At 42.1% G+C, this 19853-nt stretch overlaps 1 protein-coding gene across 1 annotated transcript in view; it reads right to left on the bottom strand.

The window, feature by feature from the left end:
* Positions 1-334: 334 nt before the first annotated feature.
* Positions 335-19853, bottom strand: part of ptprn2 (protein tyrosine phosphatase receptor type N2) — a 105457-nt gene continuing 85938 nt past the window's right edge. The window contains exons 14-22 of the mRNA XM_078291485.1: positions 17723-17870; positions 16901-16974; positions 12149-12226; positions 9469-9588; positions 9077-9243; positions 6813-6866; positions 5646-5710; positions 2922-2995; positions 335-601 (exon numbers count right to left, since the gene is read on the bottom strand). Of these exons, the coding sequence (XP_078147611.1) occupies positions 530-601; positions 2922-2995; positions 5646-5710; positions 6813-6866; positions 9077-9243; positions 9469-9588; positions 12149-12226; positions 16901-16974; positions 17723-17870 (852 nt within the window). The 3' untranslated portion in view covers positions 335-529. The remainder of the gene's footprint in view (positions 602-2921; positions 2996-5645; positions 5711-6812; positions 6867-9076; positions 9244-9468; positions 9589-12148; positions 12227-16900; positions 16975-17722; positions 17871-19853) is intronic.

The following is a 19853-nucleotide window of genomic DNA, read 5'->3' as shown; positions in this document are numbered from 1 at the left end:
CTTTCAGAAGTACAATAATTAGTTTTTTTTTTGATGGTGGATATCTCATTTTGGAACGAAAATCTTCACTCGATGTCATTTAAACAGCTGTTAGTGGCACTAGAACAGTAGGTTCAGTAACAACTTCATACATCACAGTTAATAGAGGACCAGGGTTCATATTGACAAAGGGTCTCATAGTAGGAGTGCTGATCTAAGTTCCCAGATCAGGCCCCACCGCCCCGCTTGTCCATACGATCTCCATTCATCGCTAAAGTGACCCTAATCCTAGATCAACAGTCATACTCTAAGGCAATTTGTGAATATGGATCCAGGTGAGATATCTGGCACAACATTCATAAGTATATATAGTGAAGAAGAAGAGGAGGGATAGAGAGAGACAGAGAGAGAGAGAGAGAGACAGAGAGAAATAGACAGAAAAGAGGAATAAAGTAGAGGAAGGGCAGAGAGAGATGTCAGTCTTGAGTGGGCAGAGGAACCGGTGCTCAGCGAGCGAGAAGAAGGGTGGGGGGTGGGGGGTGCAAAGCCTTCACTGAGGAAGCGCTTTCAGGATGGCGTTCACCTCCTCTGCCACGGCTGTCAGCGCAAACTCAAACTGCTCCTGAGGAGGAGGAGGAGGAGGAGGAGGAGGAGGAGGAGGAGGAAGGGATGCAGGGAAAGGAAGGAAGGGAATGGAGGGAAGGAGGAGGGAGAAAAAGTTTTAGCTGGTTACCTTTCCGCTGCTGGGTGCAGGTGTGTATGTGTGCATAACGGCTCTGGAGTGCCAGTGAGGCATATCGGAATGACAGGCTAACACCCCCCACCCCCACCCACCTCTCCACCCACCCACCCACCCACCATCACCCTACATTTCTCATGACCCTTCCCAGGACGTGTTAGGCCACAGGCAGAGACGAAGGTGAACCACTCTCCGGGCTTTCAGCTCTGAGTGTGTGTGTAGCCGGCGCCGCGATCGATCCAGCCAGGTGTGTCTTAAAATGGAGCTTCTACTCAAGCTGTCTCTCAACTGTGTGTGTGTGTGTGTGTGTGTGTGTGTGTGTGCGCGCGCATTTGTTTGTGAAACCGACTCATAGCCGTCCCTGAGGAGCACAAAAGGCTTGATCGATGCTTGCCCCCAAGGACCCGGTGTTTTTTTTTTCTTTTTCTTTTCTTTTTTATATATTCCTCTCCTCTCCTCTCCCCAGGCTGCAGGCCACGGAGTCTGCTCACAGCAAAGAGGTACGTAGGAGTTTGGAGGGAACTGTCTTTAGATGTGTCAACACACAACCTGCCGTAGTTTGGCCCGAGGATAGGCTAAATCAATACGGAGGAGTCACTGGTGGCCGTGCCTTTAGCTTTGCGGTGGAGATTATCTAGAGTGCTCAGGTTTGCTATTTTTGTGTCTTCAGATGTTCTGTGGCCAACAAAAGAAACGGGGCCGAGGAAATATGTAAGAAACCGTCTATATCTACTTCAGTGTTATATGTTAGATGTATCTGTATTTACTCCAAAGTTGAGTTTCAAGTTCTAAATATTAAAAGCTGCCTTTATAACATCAGTTTTTGCCCGCTGAGGAAGAGTGTGTGCTGTGCTGTACAGGTTTATACCACTGGGGGGAGATCAATCTCTGTTTGACACATCGGAGATGGATGGTTAGTAGGGAAGAAAATGGTCACACATGGTGTAATTACTGCATGTTGTTGTCTGTCAAAAAAGAGTGACCGCGAAAAGGAGAGAAATAAATGTTCTTTTTTTTGTGAGATCTATCCAAAAATAAAGCTGCCAAATCATGGGATGTGAAAAATAATTGGTTGTCCAATCCTTGAAACCTAACTCTAAATTTCATACCTCATTACAATCTAATTTCTGTGTAGACCCAGCATGACGCCGCAAAGTGGAATCAACAATATTGCAATATAATTTTCACTTAGACTTGTCAGAAAGAGAGAGAGATAGAGAGAGAGAGAGAGATATATATATATATATAGAGAGAGAGAGAGAGAGAGAGAGAGAGAGAGCGAGAGAGAGAGACTTAAGCCTCTCTTCTACGCTGAACAGAGCAAGGCTGTAAAAACAGCATTAGCGAACCATCTAGGAACACTGGAGTCTGTTAGCAAGCAAGCTCCATAAATATTATCACCCCTGCATGAGGTTTGCCTTTATTATTATTATTCTTTTAGAGTACCATAAAGACACAAAAAAGACTTCCAACCATCATTTGCATTAGAGGGTGAGAGAAAATGCTTTGCACAGATCCTAACAATTTCCCCAAATGGTCCGTTGTGGACGAACCGTTGTGAAATAAACTGTTGAGACTAAAGACTCAAAGTACCAGCATGGATTGGACAGAGGAATGAAATCTACAGTATAAGTTTTCCGCTGAAACTTGTAAAGATAAAGGGGAAATTAAAGATACAGACAATGGTAGGAACACAGACACTCTCAAAGAAAAACATTTTAATATTCTTCAACTGGCTCTCTGCTTGAAACTAACATAGAAGCTATTACACTTCTGCTTAATAGTCAGTTTTATGAATTGTGCAGTTTACATCATATTTCACAAGAATGGAACCCCTGTCAGTTTAAGGTTATTACAGTGATTGTTTATTACTGCTGTTGAATATGCGTTTGAGTGATGAAAACGAAGATAAATTATTATATAGCTGCAGCTCCAAAGACAAAGTAAATCATTTCTACGAGAGGAGAACCTGACTAGTCTCTTTGTGTCTTGTGATAAGTGTCGAACAGCGAGTTTTTATCTTCCAAGACAATGTTTTTCCAATCCTGAAGCAGTTATCAATTACCGCATCATTCCCCCTGATCCTGTGCACATGAAGTAGACAAACGTCTGTTTGAATGACTGCAACCCCTCCCCCGTCCCGCTTCTCTCTCCTACACCACCCCCCACCCACCCCCCTCTAACTCAGAGCCAGGGACCTTACCTTTGTCTGGACCATGCCAGCTCTCTGGTCTCTCAAGTGCTCCAGGGTAGCGGCAATATCAATCTCTTTAGCACCTGCAACAGACCGAAAATTGGACTGAGTTCAAAGCAGCGGGGTAATCCAGCTCACATCTGTCAATCTCTCTTTATACTGGGCTCCCTTTGGAACAGCGCAGCGATTGAAAATTATTACATTCATCCCTCGAAAGACTTGGACAAGAGCCACAGACTGTTTCTCGATAAAATATGCAGGAGGATATTTTTGGGTCTGGGAAATGTGCAATAATGCATTCAAAAACGCTAAGCACTCTCTGTGAGAATCTTGTGCAAAAATGGTTCTAAATTATGTCAAACTATGAAGTCCGCTAAAAGCTTTTTGATATAACAATATCTGTCTGAGTGTGTTGTGTGTGTGTGTGTGCGTGTAATGCATGTGAAGAGAAACTACAATCTGTAATTTACAATGATTCATAGCAATTCCAGCTACCATGCAGACGCTGAACCTGTGCAACAGTTGATCGCCTCCAGTGGTGATGAACTGCTGTCTAGTTAGGTCTATTGTTGTTTTGTCAGTGTATGATGCTAATCTGGAAATCTTATTCTACTTTCAAGTTTATGGATTTGAAACAGCGCGGCGGGGTTCTTCCGAGTATTCCTTTCAAAGAAATCAACAGAGAGAAGGAGGGAGAAAAACAGAGGTAGCCCCTAAGCTCTCAAGATGTTTTTGAAGGTGAGGGAGACAGAGGAAGAAAAAGAGATAGAGCAAGACAGAGAAAGAGAGAGAGAGAGAGAGAGAGAGAGAGAGAGAGAGAGAGAGAGAGAGAGAAAGAGAGAGAGAGAGGGGCAGTTAATGCAGCTGGACTTAGCACTCAAAGTACTCCAGTGCTCCGACAAGACTTTCATGTTTCAGAGGGGTTGGATTCCAAAGTTAAGCTGAAGAGAGACTCTTCCAACAAGAAGAAAAAAAAAAAAAGCTTTGGAGAGAAAGATTATGTTCATTTTATACACTGAATTCTGGAGGAGAAAACAAAAGGTTAAAAAGAAAGAGGGCGGTTTTTGTGCCAGGGCCTTTACACCTTTCATCACACTGGACAACACCGCATCCGTATCACTGAACTAGATGGACTCCAGCAGGATAGGACACCTGTACTGTTTTACAGACATGTAGATGGAGGGGAAAATCTGCATCAGGGCCAGCCGTCCTTAAGACCTGATCTGATGGGGTGAGATTGCAGTAGGGGAGCATGTGGAGAATGAGGGCAGGGGGCAAAGGGCAAAGGGCAGAGGGCAGGCTAAGCTATAGAGGGCTTTAAGGTGATGTAAGGCACCCTTTGGTGGCCACAGTGGAGGTCAACAATAGCTGTGAGCAGCCAGTTGTGTTTCTAAAAGTTCCACTTGGCCGTCTCAACAGAATTCAATAGACATGGTTAATTTCTGTGCTGTTTTTGATTTTGATAAAGTAAATTTGTTAGCTAGCAAATCATAGTGCCTAGTACCTTTGCTAACCATCACTGTCTTGTTAACACATCTGATTTGCACACTAGCTAACATATCTAGTAGAAGCTAGCGCTAGTAGTGGTTACTGGCTAGTAGTTGTTAACATTAACATTGGTTGGTTTGCTAAAATAGCCTGCTGGCTAGTTAGCTAGCGAACAAAACCAAAAAGCAGCAGTTTGTTCAGGTTAACTTGTTTGTTAAGGCTAGTTTACTCTTCTTAAGCTATAAGCTTTGGAGTAGAGGCTAGAGCAGAGTAACAAATCTACCTCATCAGACTATTTGTTTTTACATCTAACGTTACTTAATGGATCACACCACGAAGATCATTTTCAGGTACAATTTGTTGTTATATTATTTGCATTATATTTGCATATAGCCAGAATGATGGTGCCAACCGTCGATGCTCGGAAATTTGTGACACAACTGCAACTGCCTCTACTGTGTTATCTGATTGTGTTTCTTGATTATACAAAACTAAGCAGGGACTGTCCCTGCTCACAATACCAGAAACTGATGTGTAAACAAGCCCAGAATTCATACATGCTCCTCTGGTGATCTTGGGCGGTTTAGTTTATATTTGTGTACATGTCTCTCTCAAAGCCAACAGAGAGACAATACTGCGATGTCATCTAGACTTTTCTGATTAACAAGAAATGGGAGACCCATTTTTTGGAATAGGTGACAGCACTCAAGGTGAAAGTCCAGGTATGTGGGTACATGTTCGGGTTTAGAACTATTGTAAAAAAATAAATAAATAAATAAATAAAATAACAGGTCCCATTAAACATTAAATATTGATTCAACTGTTGAAGACCATAAGAACAACATTTGCAAATTCTGATTTCGGATGGATTTTCCTCTTAAACATTTCATTTCCATGCATGTGCTATCTAAATTCATGTTGCAATTGTGATGCAGTCAATATGGCGTGACGGTAGCTTAATAGATAATTACTTATGTGAGTAATGGTTTCTTTTTCATTTTCTCTTCTCTTCTCTTCTCTTCTCTTCTCTTCTCTTCTCTTCTCTTCTCTTTGTTCCACTCTCTCCACTACTACCAACTTCCTCTATTTCTGTTTCTGTCTCTTTCTTCCTTGCTTTCTAGGCCTCAGAAAGTCACCCTCTAATGCATCCCCAAGACCCTCTGCTGAAAATGAGAGGCTTTAGCGTTGCCCGGGCAACACTTCAACACAAGCAGAAAGACTGAAAGGGAAGCCATTGACGCTTACCTTTAGCCATCCTATTGAGGACCATGTCAATCAGAATGTAAGTCCCACTCCTGCCAGCTCCATCACTGCAGAGAAAGAGAGTCATGGAGAGAGAGGGAGAGAGGGAGAGAGAGAGAGGGAGAGAGAGACAGAGAGGGAGAGAGGGAGAGAGAGAGATCATTAAGGTGGCAGAGTAAAGCTCTAGATGCTTTAATCAGAGAATGTTTTTCTTATACAGAAACAAATTGCTCATTTACATCTGTGCTGAGAGACTGTGAGGTAAAGAGTATATTTAAACACAAATTAGTCTATCACATGCATCGAGGTACACATTGCTACAAGGTTTGCTTAAAATCTGGCACTACAGATCAAACAGAATACTTAAATATCCAAATCGATAATAACCCTTAATATTAATATGAAAATACCTGTGCAAATCTGAATATTTCATTTTCCAATAAATATGATTATGTAAAAACTGTGCACACGAGAGCATGTGTGGTCTGGAGACTTCCTCGGCTACTGGGGAGAGGGGAATGGTTTCTTGAGGCACACTGGGGACAAAGGCTTTTAAATGCATGCACCTCAGGAGCAGAGGAGAGGTTGAGAGGCCAGGGGCGGTTCGAGAACAGCTTTTGGAGAGCCTTGCTTTTCCATTACTCCAGAGATAGTCTTATGAAAAGCCTCCCTTTGTGCCCGCCGGCCATTCAGCGGCTCTGCATGTTAATTGCAAACAAGGCGTGCACATCTCTCTAATAAAGGCAAGGCCAATAAAACAGGAGAGCGTCCTGAGCACCACTGCTTCATTAATCCACTGCTAGACTCTCGGTTGGTGCGGCTCCCTCATAGGGGGAGCAGGCGGCCTGGCCCCACGCATGACTTAACAGGATGTGACTATTAAAAGTGGATAGACAGATACCTGGTGTTTAACACAGCCCAATCAAGGCCAGTTAACTAACTCAACCAAATGGGAAATGGAAGTGTCTTTGGCTGAGTGTCTTTGTGCCGCACTATTTCCATAAGGACGCTGGAATAAACAGCAGCTCCACTGGACCCAGATAGAGTAAATGGACTGAGCGGGTTTAAATAAACAGCCTCTCCCCTCCGACACACAGGGCATGACAAACATTCTCTATCCCAATTCAGCGGGGGCATCGATTGTCACAAGGTTCAAATAGTTATACTTGCCTGCAGTGAACAATTATCGGACAAGATCGACCCCGGTAGCACTTGTTAACCTTTCTGAAATAAAAGAGAGAAAACGGGGCATTATTGCTTGACGTCAAGCTGTCAGAAACACACAGGCTGCTAAATCATATTTTGGAAACAAGATCTATCGGTGCATTCTTTTTGCCGAATATTTTTATAATGATTATCAATTAAAGTCAGCATGCTGATACCCTGAATGTGATTCATGAGGGATTCTTTCCTTTGTGTGTGCTGTGGCCTGGATGAAATTAATGGCTGCAATAATCAAAAGAACGAAACAAATCTGAAGTGATGCACTCTCCTGTCAATCAATCACTATAATTTGAGGATAGAGAGAAATCCATGTCGCACAATGTAAATAAATGGAGCGTCATTTAAAACAGCATTATTGTGACATGTGGGTGATGGATGTGGTAGTGTGATGTTGTGATTACCGACCGCCGACGCATTAACCCCGGCCAATTATGAATGTTATACACCACAGGCACGGTGAAGGCCAACAAGTCTTTTCACACCCCACTGTTGCCATGGAAACTGACTACACTGAGGCTTCTGCGTTATTCATTCCCTCATTTTTCACCTTTCAACAACAACAAAAGAAATAAATCAATAAAAAAAAAATTATATCTGAATATCTCACAGTTTTTATTTTGTTACTTTTTAAAATCACTAATACTTATTTGGAAAATCTAGATGAAACAATAAGTATATGCAGATAGATTAATATTAATAGTGTTCAGGCAAGCTAAAATGAAAATAAACTAAAATGAAATAATAATAATCATGTATTGTTCTTTTTATTAATATATTCTATTATATTGTTAAATATTCTCAAAGGTGATACTTTTTAGTAGTTTAATTTTATTTGTCCAAGGAGTGCATTGCTTATTTCTCAGGTGAATTTTATTTTATTTTATGTCCACTTTATTGTTTTTATTTTATGTTTAATTTTAAATGAGTAAAATCTAAAAAAAAAATAAAATAAAAAAAAAATAAAACACGTTCTTAGATAAAGAGCACAGAAGGTCGGAGTTTCCCATGCAAGCCAGAGGAAGGAGAGGTGAGAGGAGGAGGAGGGAGAGCGAGTGAGAGAGAGAGAGAGAGAGAGAGAGAGAGAGAGAGAGACAGGAGTGAGAGAGAGACAGTTTGTGCACAGGCCTGGCTGAGGAGACACAGTTTCCAATGATCACTTTTGTGACTATGCAACTGGGCTCATATTACTAGCTGCAACATCACAAAAATGACACTGGCAACCGCAAAATACCGAGTTGGCCGAAACCATGACATGAGTGTGCGTCGTGCGGATCTGAGACCTCTGAGTCACGTAATGGTGGTCAGAGAGCTTTAGAGAAATAGCTTCCCAATGACCTACAGCAGTGTTAATGGAGTTACAACAAAGCATTGTGGTCGTCGTGGTAACAGGTAGGGGGGTCTCTGAGTAGACCTAACAACAGGAGAGCAAACCTTACGAACGTAATCAGATGATTTTGTAACAACACCGCACAAACTTACACACCAGTATACTTTTACCCTCATAAATAGATAGAACCAGCTGCAAGCTACACCCAGTTTAGCTTGAAAAATAGCACAAACTGTGTTGAAAAATGGATGACATAATAAAGCTGCACCTCTTGTTATTTTTTTTTTTCTCTCTCTCTCTCTCATCTGCATTACAAACCGGGAGGATAGACTTCCATCCACACATCTGATGCATCTATTCTCATTTGGAGGGCTTTTCCTATCCCTCCTGGGTTTTCCCAGGGGGGCTATTGCTGCTCTTCTGCCAGAACACATTATATGAAGAACAGAGTGAGGTTATTCAGTCACTAGCTTTCCCCTCTCCCATGTTTTTAGCTAGACAGCTCCCATTTAATTGGGTGTTTGAATTAGGTGTGTTTTTTCTTTTTTTCCCCAAGCCAAGCCATGCAGTGCAGGACTGTTAATTTGCTGCATCACATGAGCCGGAGGGAGGTGAGGGGGAATAGGCCCAGGATGAAAAACATAGTACAGAAACACAGTCCTTATTAGAACAACAACATCAACCATTCTCTGAGACACCAAAAAGGCAAGAGGGGCAAAAGGCAGAAGGACCAGAAAGGCACTGAGAGAATACAGACTGAGGAGAAGGTGATTAAGAAACAAGCTTAGGATAAAGGCCAGATGTAACACTAAGTTGGCCTGACGTCTGCTGTGCTCCAGTATCCGAACACCCATGGGGCCGATCGGCGGGATCTTCACTTTACCTGCGGAAGTCCAGCAGGGTCCTGGCCGAGTCGGGGATCCCGCGGTCCATCCAGGACAAGAAGTGGAACTGGGTGACGGTGCGCGTCTCATTGGTCTGCAGGTTCTTCAGGTAGAAGCTGCGCACCAGGAAATCTTCACACCAGATATGCTCTGACACCAAGTTGACCTGCAGAAAAAGAGGAATAAACATTTTGCAGTAGTAGAATGTATTAATTAACAAGGCAAGTTGACTAGGAATGCAGTCTTATCCACACAGCGGCCTTGGGGAGTAAAACTGGCATCAAACTAACTCACCAAGCAAGAGAATAAAATGCCCTAAGCAGTTACACTTTTGTTTACATTTAACCCTAACCCTTTGTTTCTACGTTTACATCTCTTCTTACTGACGAACCTCATAGATGTGGTAGACGTCAGATCCCTCGTCCGGCCAGTAGTGGTGACACTGTTTCACCCCGTTTTCAGACAGTGGGGTCAGCATGACGATGACGACGCAGCCACTCTCCCACACCATCTACACACCGGAGGATTACGCAGACACAGGGTCAGACATTTCTCCAACGCATCCCGAGACGACACACCTTTCACATGCATTTGCAGAACGTTACAGAAACACGCAATGTGTAACTGAACTATGCCACCAGGAGCGGTATATTGCACATTAACAATACATGGCCAGTTCTGCAAGTCTTGAATGAGGATGCAATTGATTTCTTAATCTGGGTCCAGGAAGTATGAATAAATGTCACCTCTCCACGTGTGACAAATGATAAATGGCGGGTCGATCGGTGGGAGGGTGCGTCACACGAGGCTTCATGTGTCGCCCCTCTCTCAGTTGTCTAAGCTAGATCACAAGATCTACCTCCCTGCTCCATTTCATCTTATCACGATCTAATGTGTCCTTGGGAAAAATAGAGGCCCATGGCAGCCATTAGGAAAATGAGGAGGAAACACAGGTTTTATGATTGCTATAAAAACACAATGGCCTTGACTATACACTAATCACAAGCTTCTGTGATCCAGCCCAGTGGACACATTACACACCAACTGTGCCAACTGTGCCAGACTACGATGAGATCAGGCTATCAAAGATGGTGATATAATGTGAGGAAAATAGTACCCATTTAGTCATGTAAAGTTTAGCAAATATTTGTAGGTAGCGTGGTATAAAATGTATTCTTATTCTCCAGCTCCACATTCAACTCCATAGTCAAGAACAGCCGATCTGTGTGTCATTTGATAAACAAATACCGGGTTCCAGCCGCCATACGCCTACTATAGATTTTTATATCGAATGAGAAGACAGAATACAAAAAAGACTGAAATGAGCGAAGTTTCTGTCTGGGTGAGCTCTGTGAACTCCTGCTGATTGGCTTTTTGCATTGAATTCTGCGGAGAGGGGAACAGGAGAGCGAAGCCCAGTAGAGCTAAGGTAATAGCCGGGGAGAGGGAGGGGAGGAGGGGAGATGGATGGAGGAGTGAAGGATGAGGGGATGGAGGAATGAGGAGTGGAGGGTGGAGGGGAGGATTAGAGCACAGCCGCCTTTCAGAGCGCTGCCGGAGGCCAGTGTGGATTAGATAGGACAGAGCAAAAGATTTGCCTCCTGCATAGGCTATTTGCATGTGAGTGCCAGTGTTTCCCCTGTTTGTTTACTTTTAATGGGGGAAAGAGTTTTTTTTTCCACCACAATCCAAGGTGAAACATGTTGAATAATGAATGACTACAACCTATTCCAAGACACAGAACTGATGTTCAGTGTGTCAGTCAATCTGTGTCTAATTTTCCATTATTTTCTGTTTAATTGAGAAAGATTTAGAGTTGAGTTCATGGTTAAATAGCCCATTTCATTAGATAATGGTTATGCATTTATTCACCTGGCACAGAAAAATTGGCAGACAAACAAACAAATAAACAAAATGACTAACAGACAATTATCAGCTGCTTCATTTGAGGCACTTTCAAATGTACAAATTAAATACAGAAAACAGGGCATCTTCCGTTCCCATTGGAACTGATGTAGTCAATTAAGGTGCACTTTTCAAACAATAGCTAGGTTAGTGGCAGGGTAAAAACAAAATAACAGTTTTTACTGAGTTCTTTTTTTTAATTGTAACACCATGTTAGCACAGTGTTTGTAAGCCAGTATCTACTTTTTGGTTTTTGTCTCACTAATAAAACCCAGAAAACCGTTCCTTGTGTTTATCATTAGATGCGTCAGTGCCTGAACGCTCGTCAGTGTGCAGAACCGAACCAGACCAGACTAAACTGTACCAAACTGGTCCGGTCACAAACGGGTGCCAACATCTGTGCAACTATAAAGTCAGCACTATCTATGATATGAGAAGAATATCCATTCAGTCCAAGATGCAGAGTGCAGAGTGCAGGGCCAGCTGGTCTGCCAGGATTTATGCTTCACACTTATACATCCTGATCACGGCTAGTGGAGTTACTCCACCATATGGAGGCGATGGGCCCACTAATTACTACAGTGCTGTCCTATTAACACATAAGAACGCCATTTGGCAACCATGCATCATTTGAGGCATACCTCCATATCAGTCACCATGTTTTACAATAGCCTATACCCAGTGATTAATGGCACGTCCCTGTGACATTTATAGACATGGACAGGAATGCAAATAGCATCAACAAAAATGCAAATATGAGCAAACATCAGCGTTATTATATCTAATGTTATAATTCCTGGTGCCATGTATAACTACAGTATTATGTACGACCTAAAAACAGCTGTTCTCTAGTAGATGTATAGCCAGTGACTGCGTTTTACTGACTAGAAAGAAATTCCTAGAGAAAGAAATACTAGAAATTCCATCATTGCCGAAACATCGAAAGTGATACGACACGCTGAAGAAACAGCAATCTAGACACTGCACTCTTAGACATCAGTAACATACCGAAACAGAGGCTACCAGTGCCACGGCTATTGGTAAACCGCACAAAAAGGATGGGTCAGGTACAGTACAACTCTATTGTGGCTATTCCACAGCCTCGTCGCTGTATAGGGACAAAACGGGCCGGTGAAAGACAGGCGGTGAATGGAGATGAGCTTTACCTGCCAGAAGTCTGCCACCGTGGAAGGAAGTGGGCCTTGCGAGGCGATGTAAGTAGGGTTGCGAGGGTCATGGTCCATCTGGGAGAGAGGGAACAGAATGTGACACAGTGTTTGGGTGGGGACTGGCTGGTGAAAACATACTGTCTGGGTAAGACTTCCATCAAAGCTTCCATCTGGAGGAGCTTGCGAGAGCAGATCAGCATCTCTTGGGAGAGCGCTGCCTCTTCTTTTCTCTGCTGTCTGTCCCGGCCTCCAAATTCATCTCTATCATTCATTCCTTCGTTCATTCAGTCACTCCTAGCTGTCTTTCTTGCTCCCTTCCTTCCCCCCTGTCACTTCTTCGTCCCTTTCTATCCTCAAGATGTGGCTATTCTCTAATGGGTCTGATTAGAGTAAACCTTGAATGTGAAAGAAACAGGCATCTCTACCGTGGCACATTACTCTCGCTAATCTGGGAATGTCACACAGGCCTAGACTAGAGGGTAAACACATCTTGGAGGGACAGGGTATGTGTCTGGTCTGTTTATCTGGATAGTTGGTTTCTACTGTAAGCCCACAAGTGCAGAGAATGATGCACAGAAATGATGCAGGCTCGACAATTTGCTCCTTAAAATGACTTTAAAAACCTGTCTCTTTTTGAAAGACACAAAACAAGGCACGTGCATAGATAGAGACCTAGTGAAGAAAACCTTGGTCTTTTCTGTATTTTCTATCTAGTTTGTAGAGGTTAAGCAAATGGGAACCTCTACTGTTTATGAAATACTGTTGCAGAACAAACTGTTGAGAAGACAAGTGCCACCGCCAGCTGGAATTCAGCCATCTTTTATGCACTCAGAAAAAAAAAAAAAACATTATGTCCCCTCAAAACACAAGTTCTCGATATTGCAAAGTGTTTTGTACCGGCTTCTTCAACTGACTGGACAGCAGTGAGACATCTAACCACCAATAAACACTTTAAACATTCCTATTACACCCTGGTATCCAAAAGTGAACAAATGCATTGATCAGTAATCATTTAGGAATAATTTTTCACTAGTGCTTAAGTTCTACTTAACTTCCATCTAGGTAACTTTAGCAGCTGAGGCTATGTGGAGAGGCTACTAGCTCAGGCTACTTGGCTAGTATTGACGGTATTGACTGGAGCTTTTTAGGCTACAAATGAGCGGCTGTTTTCACTATTAATCTAGGTTGTTTTTCAAAACTTGATATTGGAGCAGGTATTCTTTTTCTTGCTTGCTGTTCTGTGAGTATAGCCCTGCAGTAACTGTGGAGAGACATTCAAGGGGAGCCTGTGTGTGTGTGTGTGTGTGTGTGTGTGTGTGTGTGTGTGTGTGTGTGTGTGTGTGTGTGTGTGTGTGTGTGTAAGAGAGAGGGAGACAGAGACTGATACGGAAAGACTTTGTTGATGTTTTTAGTTTTTTTGTTACTGGTAATCATTTATAGGCCTAAACAGGTTGCCTTGGGTCTTCTTGATTTTTGTGCGATATTGTCATCAGCTTAGTCTAGATGTCAGAAATTATTGGAAATGTTGAATGTACAATTGATATACTTTAAGCCGTTCTACTGGTCAGCTTCACAGACAAAACAGGTGGTGAGCTGGAAACTAGTAAAAAGCTAGTTTTCACTTGTTGTTAGTGTGAGGATACATATAATAACAATATAATTTATAGAAGACCTCCTGAAGATTGTCTGATATTATCTGTCTGAGGGGAGTAAGCATGTGGAGATGTAGTATCTTTGTAAAATAAAGGCGTGGATGAATCATTGTATTGCAGATCAACATGCCACTGAGTGACACCCACAACCGTCCCTATGGGAATGGAGGCAATTGTGCAGCAGAAGCCCTAATTGTAACAGAGAGCCATTTGGGGAGGGAGCAATCACAGAGCAGACACATAACACCGAGACAGCAAGCCACAGGGTTGTGCTTAATGGCTCTCTCTTCTTTTATGAACTTCTTTTTTTTTTTACACTCAAGAACAACATCTCAAGGACACCTAACACTTTCACTCAACATTGCAGTGAGTTTAGAGGTTAAACATATGAAGTTTCTATTTTCTTTTCTTTTTTTCTTCTTTTTTAGCTGAGATCCTTTTTAAACACATGGATGTATTTATCTAGGGCATGAAGTTTAGTATCCTCAACCTCACCCCCAAAAGCAAAGGAATTATGGAGCTTTCTTTATGGCTTTAATAGTAGCATTATCTTTCCCCCAGTTCATTCTTACAGTTCAAAATATGCATGAGGAACTCAAAATTCCAAATTCCAAATAAAAAATGTCTATTTCATTTTATACATTTGTCTGATGCTGTTGAAAAAGTTGCATTAAGGTTGTTTTTTTTTTCTTTAAAAGGCACCCGTTACGCCACTTCAACATTTTCTTTATCATCCTTTTCATTATAGTGGATTACAAGTTTCAAATTGGTTTCTTATTCAAATCTACTTCTTGGCTTCAGTCAGTGATGCAAGTTAGAGTGCATACTGTTTGCAGCTCAGCAGAAACACACTAATGTTGATCTGAAAGTGTTCATTTGATGGAACACTGACAATAGAATATTATCCATAATGTTTATTTTAGTTTGGGGATAATTTTCTCAAAAACCAATGTTTAGCAATAGAATACTTAATGATACAAATTTGTCAAGTTCACATTTTACACATCACATTATCAGGTGTCTAAGAGATGTCAGGCAGGAGGCACTGAATCTGGCTATTGTAGATAATTGTAGGTGTAACTAAATGGTCATTTGGGGTACAGATGTGAAGCATGGGTGACTTGCAGATCTGTTGAAAATGTGCCCCCACAAAGACCCACACAAAGCTTGCCTGAAATTTGACTGCCCTCCCATTACTGCACATGTAATTGTCACGAAAAGACAGATAAATGCCGAAAATGTTGTTTTCATTTTTATATTTTTATTATACTTCAATTAGGTATAACAGCGCGGTTAGATTTTCACTTCATCATTCCTGGTTGAAATTCCACACGTGGGTTTGTTTAAAAAAAAATGTCCCCACAGAAATGAAAGAGTGGTGCCGAATGCTAGTGCTGCCACTCAGTTTAGCCAATCTCAAGGACACAGACATGCTGTAGCTGTGTGCTGACATCCCTGCATGAATACTAAAGCGCAAACATGAAAGAGTAGCCCTGCATTTCAGCTGTCCTCCCATTGCCATTGTGGGAAGAAGATAGACTATAACAAAAAGGCAAAGAAGTGCTCTTTGGTTTGAAGAAAAATAGCTTGTACTAAAATAGCTTGCACAAATATCTGTTCTAGAGAAGCGTCTCAACTTTCAGCGCCTTGCTGTAGCACCTTGATACTGTGTTTATATAAGATAGACAGAGAGTTCAGCAGCTAAATGCTGGATTGAGCACATCCCAGATGGCTTAAAAACAAAAACACGGCGAATAGGTGGGAAACGGAAAAGCTGCACATCTCTTGACTTTGTAAAGGCCAGAGGAGACAAAGACTTAATCTCAAATAGGCTTTGACCACATTTGTGCTGCTGCACATTCCTTCAAACCATTCCTCACACTAATGATGCCGTACATCTGGGAATGCTTGCATCATTTGTGGTCAAGCATTAACTATCATCCCCGCTTTTCTCTATGTGTAGGCTATGTCACCGTCTGGTTTGCAAGGAACTGAGCTCTCCCCTTCCTTTGCCTCTCTGACCCTGGATTCCAAGAAAAAGGCGACAGATTATTTACTCGTGGGCCATTGCCCTGAAGCTAATGAGGAGGAAGAGGCAGCATTGACAGACATAATTATCACAGTTTTGCTGGGCTCAGCCAGGGGTCCCTTTTGTGGTGTAATTACTGTCCTTTCATCCGCACACCACTGCATCCGCCATTACTTCACCCATCTTCAACGTGCGATTGTGTGTCTGTGTTTTTTTTTTTTTTTTCACAACAGCACAAAAAAAAAAAAAGGACAACATTATTTTATACCTCCTTCTATACTGTCCACCAGTGTGCTCCTACATCCCAACAAGAACAGAAAAGGGGATTTTTGCTCCCTTCCTCACTTGATAGATGAACTTTAGTTAGCATTCTAATATTATCTGTCTGCCTGATGGTAAGCGGCAAACTATGACACTGTTGAAATAAACTAAAAACCTCCATGAATATGCCATTAGAGAAAATGGAGGAATAAATAGAGCATCTAAAAGTCTCCATTGTTTGTTTCTGGAAAGTAATAGGCTTTTAGCACAGCTGTGTATGGCCCCCTCATCTATCTCCTCAGAAATTTTGGCACTGTATTTGAAATGCATAGTTTCCTGTTCCCTTTGATGGAATCCCCTTTCAGCTGCCTCAGGGGAAATCATGACTGGCAATCATTGTGAAATGTTTGGGGGAAAAATACAGAAAAAATAACCTTAGCCCCTTTCCAACATTGAGGTCTTTCTGGATTTGTTGGGGGAGATACATTTGTTTAGTCAAAAATAATGTATAATTCTTTTTAGTGCAAATGAAAAAACAGAAGTGATATCTCCAGGGAGCGGCCATTTTGAAAGCAGCGAAAGTAGCAATGTGATTCAAAAAGACACATTGAATCCGCCGAGGCTCACAGCATGGAGAACAAAGTTTGAAAAAAAGATCAATGCACTTGGATCAATGACAAATCCTTTGAAACTTGTTTTTATCTCAAAGTAAAATCCAGCCACAACAGGTGCTCTTGGTACAATAAGGTTTCGGGGACGAGAGATATTAGCCACAATGTAGAGTCATAATGAATAAACAATACTCACTATTGGACTGGCATTGATGTAATCTGAGTTGCCATGGTTATTCTCAGCTTTCAAGGTGATTCTAGAATGATCATCTGTAATAGAGATGCATAATTCATCAACACACCTCTCCAGTCTTTTTTCCCGCACAATAACAACACAATTTTGAGCAACAACAGAGGAATGTGAAGCTGAAAAGGCTGCGGGGACGGCGATTTCACCAGACTTTCATCATACGCACTATTCTGAAGCCCCAAACTGCTCCACCTTCAATAAGAAATGTTCCAAGGAAAAGAACACTGCAAAAAACATATCCATCTTAACAAGTCCTTTAGTCTAGTTTTGAATCTAAAAATCTTGCTTCCCTTTAAAAAATTGAACAATGAGATGAGATGTATTTAATCTGTTTCCAATGCAGTTTGACCTGTTTTGAGAATTTCAAAATCAAATGTATCTTGAAATAGGGAGGATCACTCCACTAGTATAAAGATAAAGTCACTTGATTCAAGAAACATCTCAAAACATGTTGATTTGCATTGGAAACAGGTGAAATCTTCTCACCACTCTGGCAGATTTTTTCACTTGTTTTAAGAATAATAAGAGTTTAAGAGTGAATACTAAACCAGGCTTGGATAGGGAAGGATATTTTTCACAGTGTACTTTTGGCTCGGTTACCCAACTGGTTTCATGCAGCTCCCTCTTGAGCATCTCTGAAGCATCCATCCACAAATGCATCAACATGGAACATGGAAACTGAACTGGATGACCGCCCCCGCGTTGCCCTGGGCTTGTAAACGGTGGGAACTTTCTCACAGTAAAAACGGTTGATCTGAACGGACTCACATGCGACCACAGCGTCTGAGCGGTTCCTCTTGGTGTTCTGCTCGCCCTGGCCCACATCGCTGGCGCTGGGCTCAGCCTGGTAGGAGCACAGGGCCTCCCACTCCCGCTCCAGACGGTTCTTGTTCTTCAAGTGGTCCTCCATGTAAGACTGGGGGGACAAAGCACACTCCGTCAGCCGCCATTTCAAACAATGAGCCCAACCACGTGCACAAGAGGAGATGGAAAATTTGGTCACAAAAGCAGGATATGTGGTTGTAAAAAGAAATTCTGTGCTTGTTTCAGTCGCACCTTTGGATAAATTGAATGAGCGACTTCAAACAATTCACCTAATGTCACAGCTGGCTTGGGTAAGCTTTTGCATGTTTTTTTTTTTATTGTATTTCAACCCGTCACTAGGAGCCAACCAATAAATAAACTGGAGCAAAATACTAAACCCTTGACAACAGAACCACTCCTTTAAAGCTATGATCAGGTGTCATGGAGCATTAACGTCCTAAGCTGCTGTATAGCGTAACCATTGGGGGAGGCGGAGGCTGGTGAAGATCTAGACTTGGGGTGGGGAAGGTGTGTTAGTGTTAGTGTGTATTTGTGTGTGTGTGTGTGTGTGTGTGCATGTGTACGTGTGTCTGACCGAGAAAAAAAAAAATAAAAACATCCACAATTAAGACTCCTGAAAGGTTTGTCTGCATTGGAAATACTTCAGGGGTGTTTCAATCACGTCCCTCACTGCTTGCACAGCCACTGATAAGATTGTCTGCATTTAAGCCGTCGCTCGGAGAAGACAAAATTGAATTCGCTAGAGAGACAAAGAAGAAAAAAGAGAAGGGGGAGGGGGAGAGGCCTGGGTGTGTGTGTGTGTGTGTGTGTGTGTTCATTTCCCAAACCAGGGCAAGTCTTAGGGAGCTTAGAGGCTGTAGCTGGCAAGAGGAGTCTTTTTTAGTGAGCGCCGTGTTTCGCTTTCACTTCTGTATCATGGCTCCCCTCCCGACGGGGTTAAATGGTTTAGTCCGCTATTGTGTAAGGCAGAAGATTACAGACTCATAAACTGATGTCAGGGATCAGCTGGCTAATACAATGAAAGTGATACCCAGATGCGCTGGGTTTTTATCCCATATTAAAGACAGTATAGGTAGGCTGAGCAGAGAGGTGATACTCCATTGTTATCTCCGACTTATTCACTTTTGTAAATCAAAAGAGAAATCCGAGTCTTTTCAGAATATATACAATTTCTACCTAGATGATAATCAAAAATAAGCTGTCCAACACACAATAGGCAATTACTCCTTGATGGCTCATCAATTCAGATGTTCCCTGCATGCAAGCAAAGGATATTAGGTGATTAATACGAACATTAAGAATCCACCTTACAATGGAAATCAATGTTTATTTTTAGATACGGTACCAAAGGTGCCACTCAGGTCTTAAAAGCCACACTGAGGTTTCGTATGAAAAGGAAAAATAACTCTTTGAACAATGCAGCAGCATAATGGGAGGATGTGACGGCACTGTGTGTTCTATCTGAACCCATTAGTGACACAGTGATATTTCTGAAATATTATTGTATCTTCACATCCCGCTACTTTGACCCTCCCCTGCTATCAAGTTAGTGCTACCTCTGGTTATTTTATGTATGCAATATTTAAAAACAAATTCTCAAATTAGCAAAATCTACAGTATCTAAATCTATTTTAATGTCAATTGAAATAGCAAACAACACACCCATATTTGCATGTGTGTTGCTGTGCATTGCCCACGCAAACACACAATGCTGTCTTCCCAGGAAAATGACAGCATGCCATTATGGCCACTTGACAGAGCCTGTCACCACTATGCTCTTGTCACCCTGTACAAGTACTCTCTGCTTGCCAGCCTGACAGCATTCCACCTCCCCTACCCATATTACATCTCCATGTACTTGATACATCCACTCTGAATTGCATCCCATTCTATTCAAACGATGCCCTGAATCGATTGCATTCCAAATTCATATTTTTGCAGCTTAATGCAATGCAGCCAGCAGGCCCTTATCAAGCCCTCCCGTTTCTAGGGGGAGGCAGTGGACCATGGCGTATTCCAGAGACAGGGTAACGAAGGTTTAGTGAATGGGGGGATTATGTCTGCCAATCAGAGG

Source organism: Centroberyx gerrardi, chromosome 22, assembly GCF_048128805.1.
Source record: "Centroberyx gerrardi isolate f3 chromosome 22, fCenGer3.hap1.cur.20231027, whole genome shotgun sequence".
NCBI classification, from domain to species: domain Eukaryota; kingdom Metazoa; phylum Chordata; class Actinopteri; order Beryciformes; family Berycidae; genus Centroberyx; species Centroberyx gerrardi.
The sequence above is the reverse complement of the archived record's forward strand: the minus strand, read 5'-3'. Positions and strand labels throughout refer to the sequence as shown.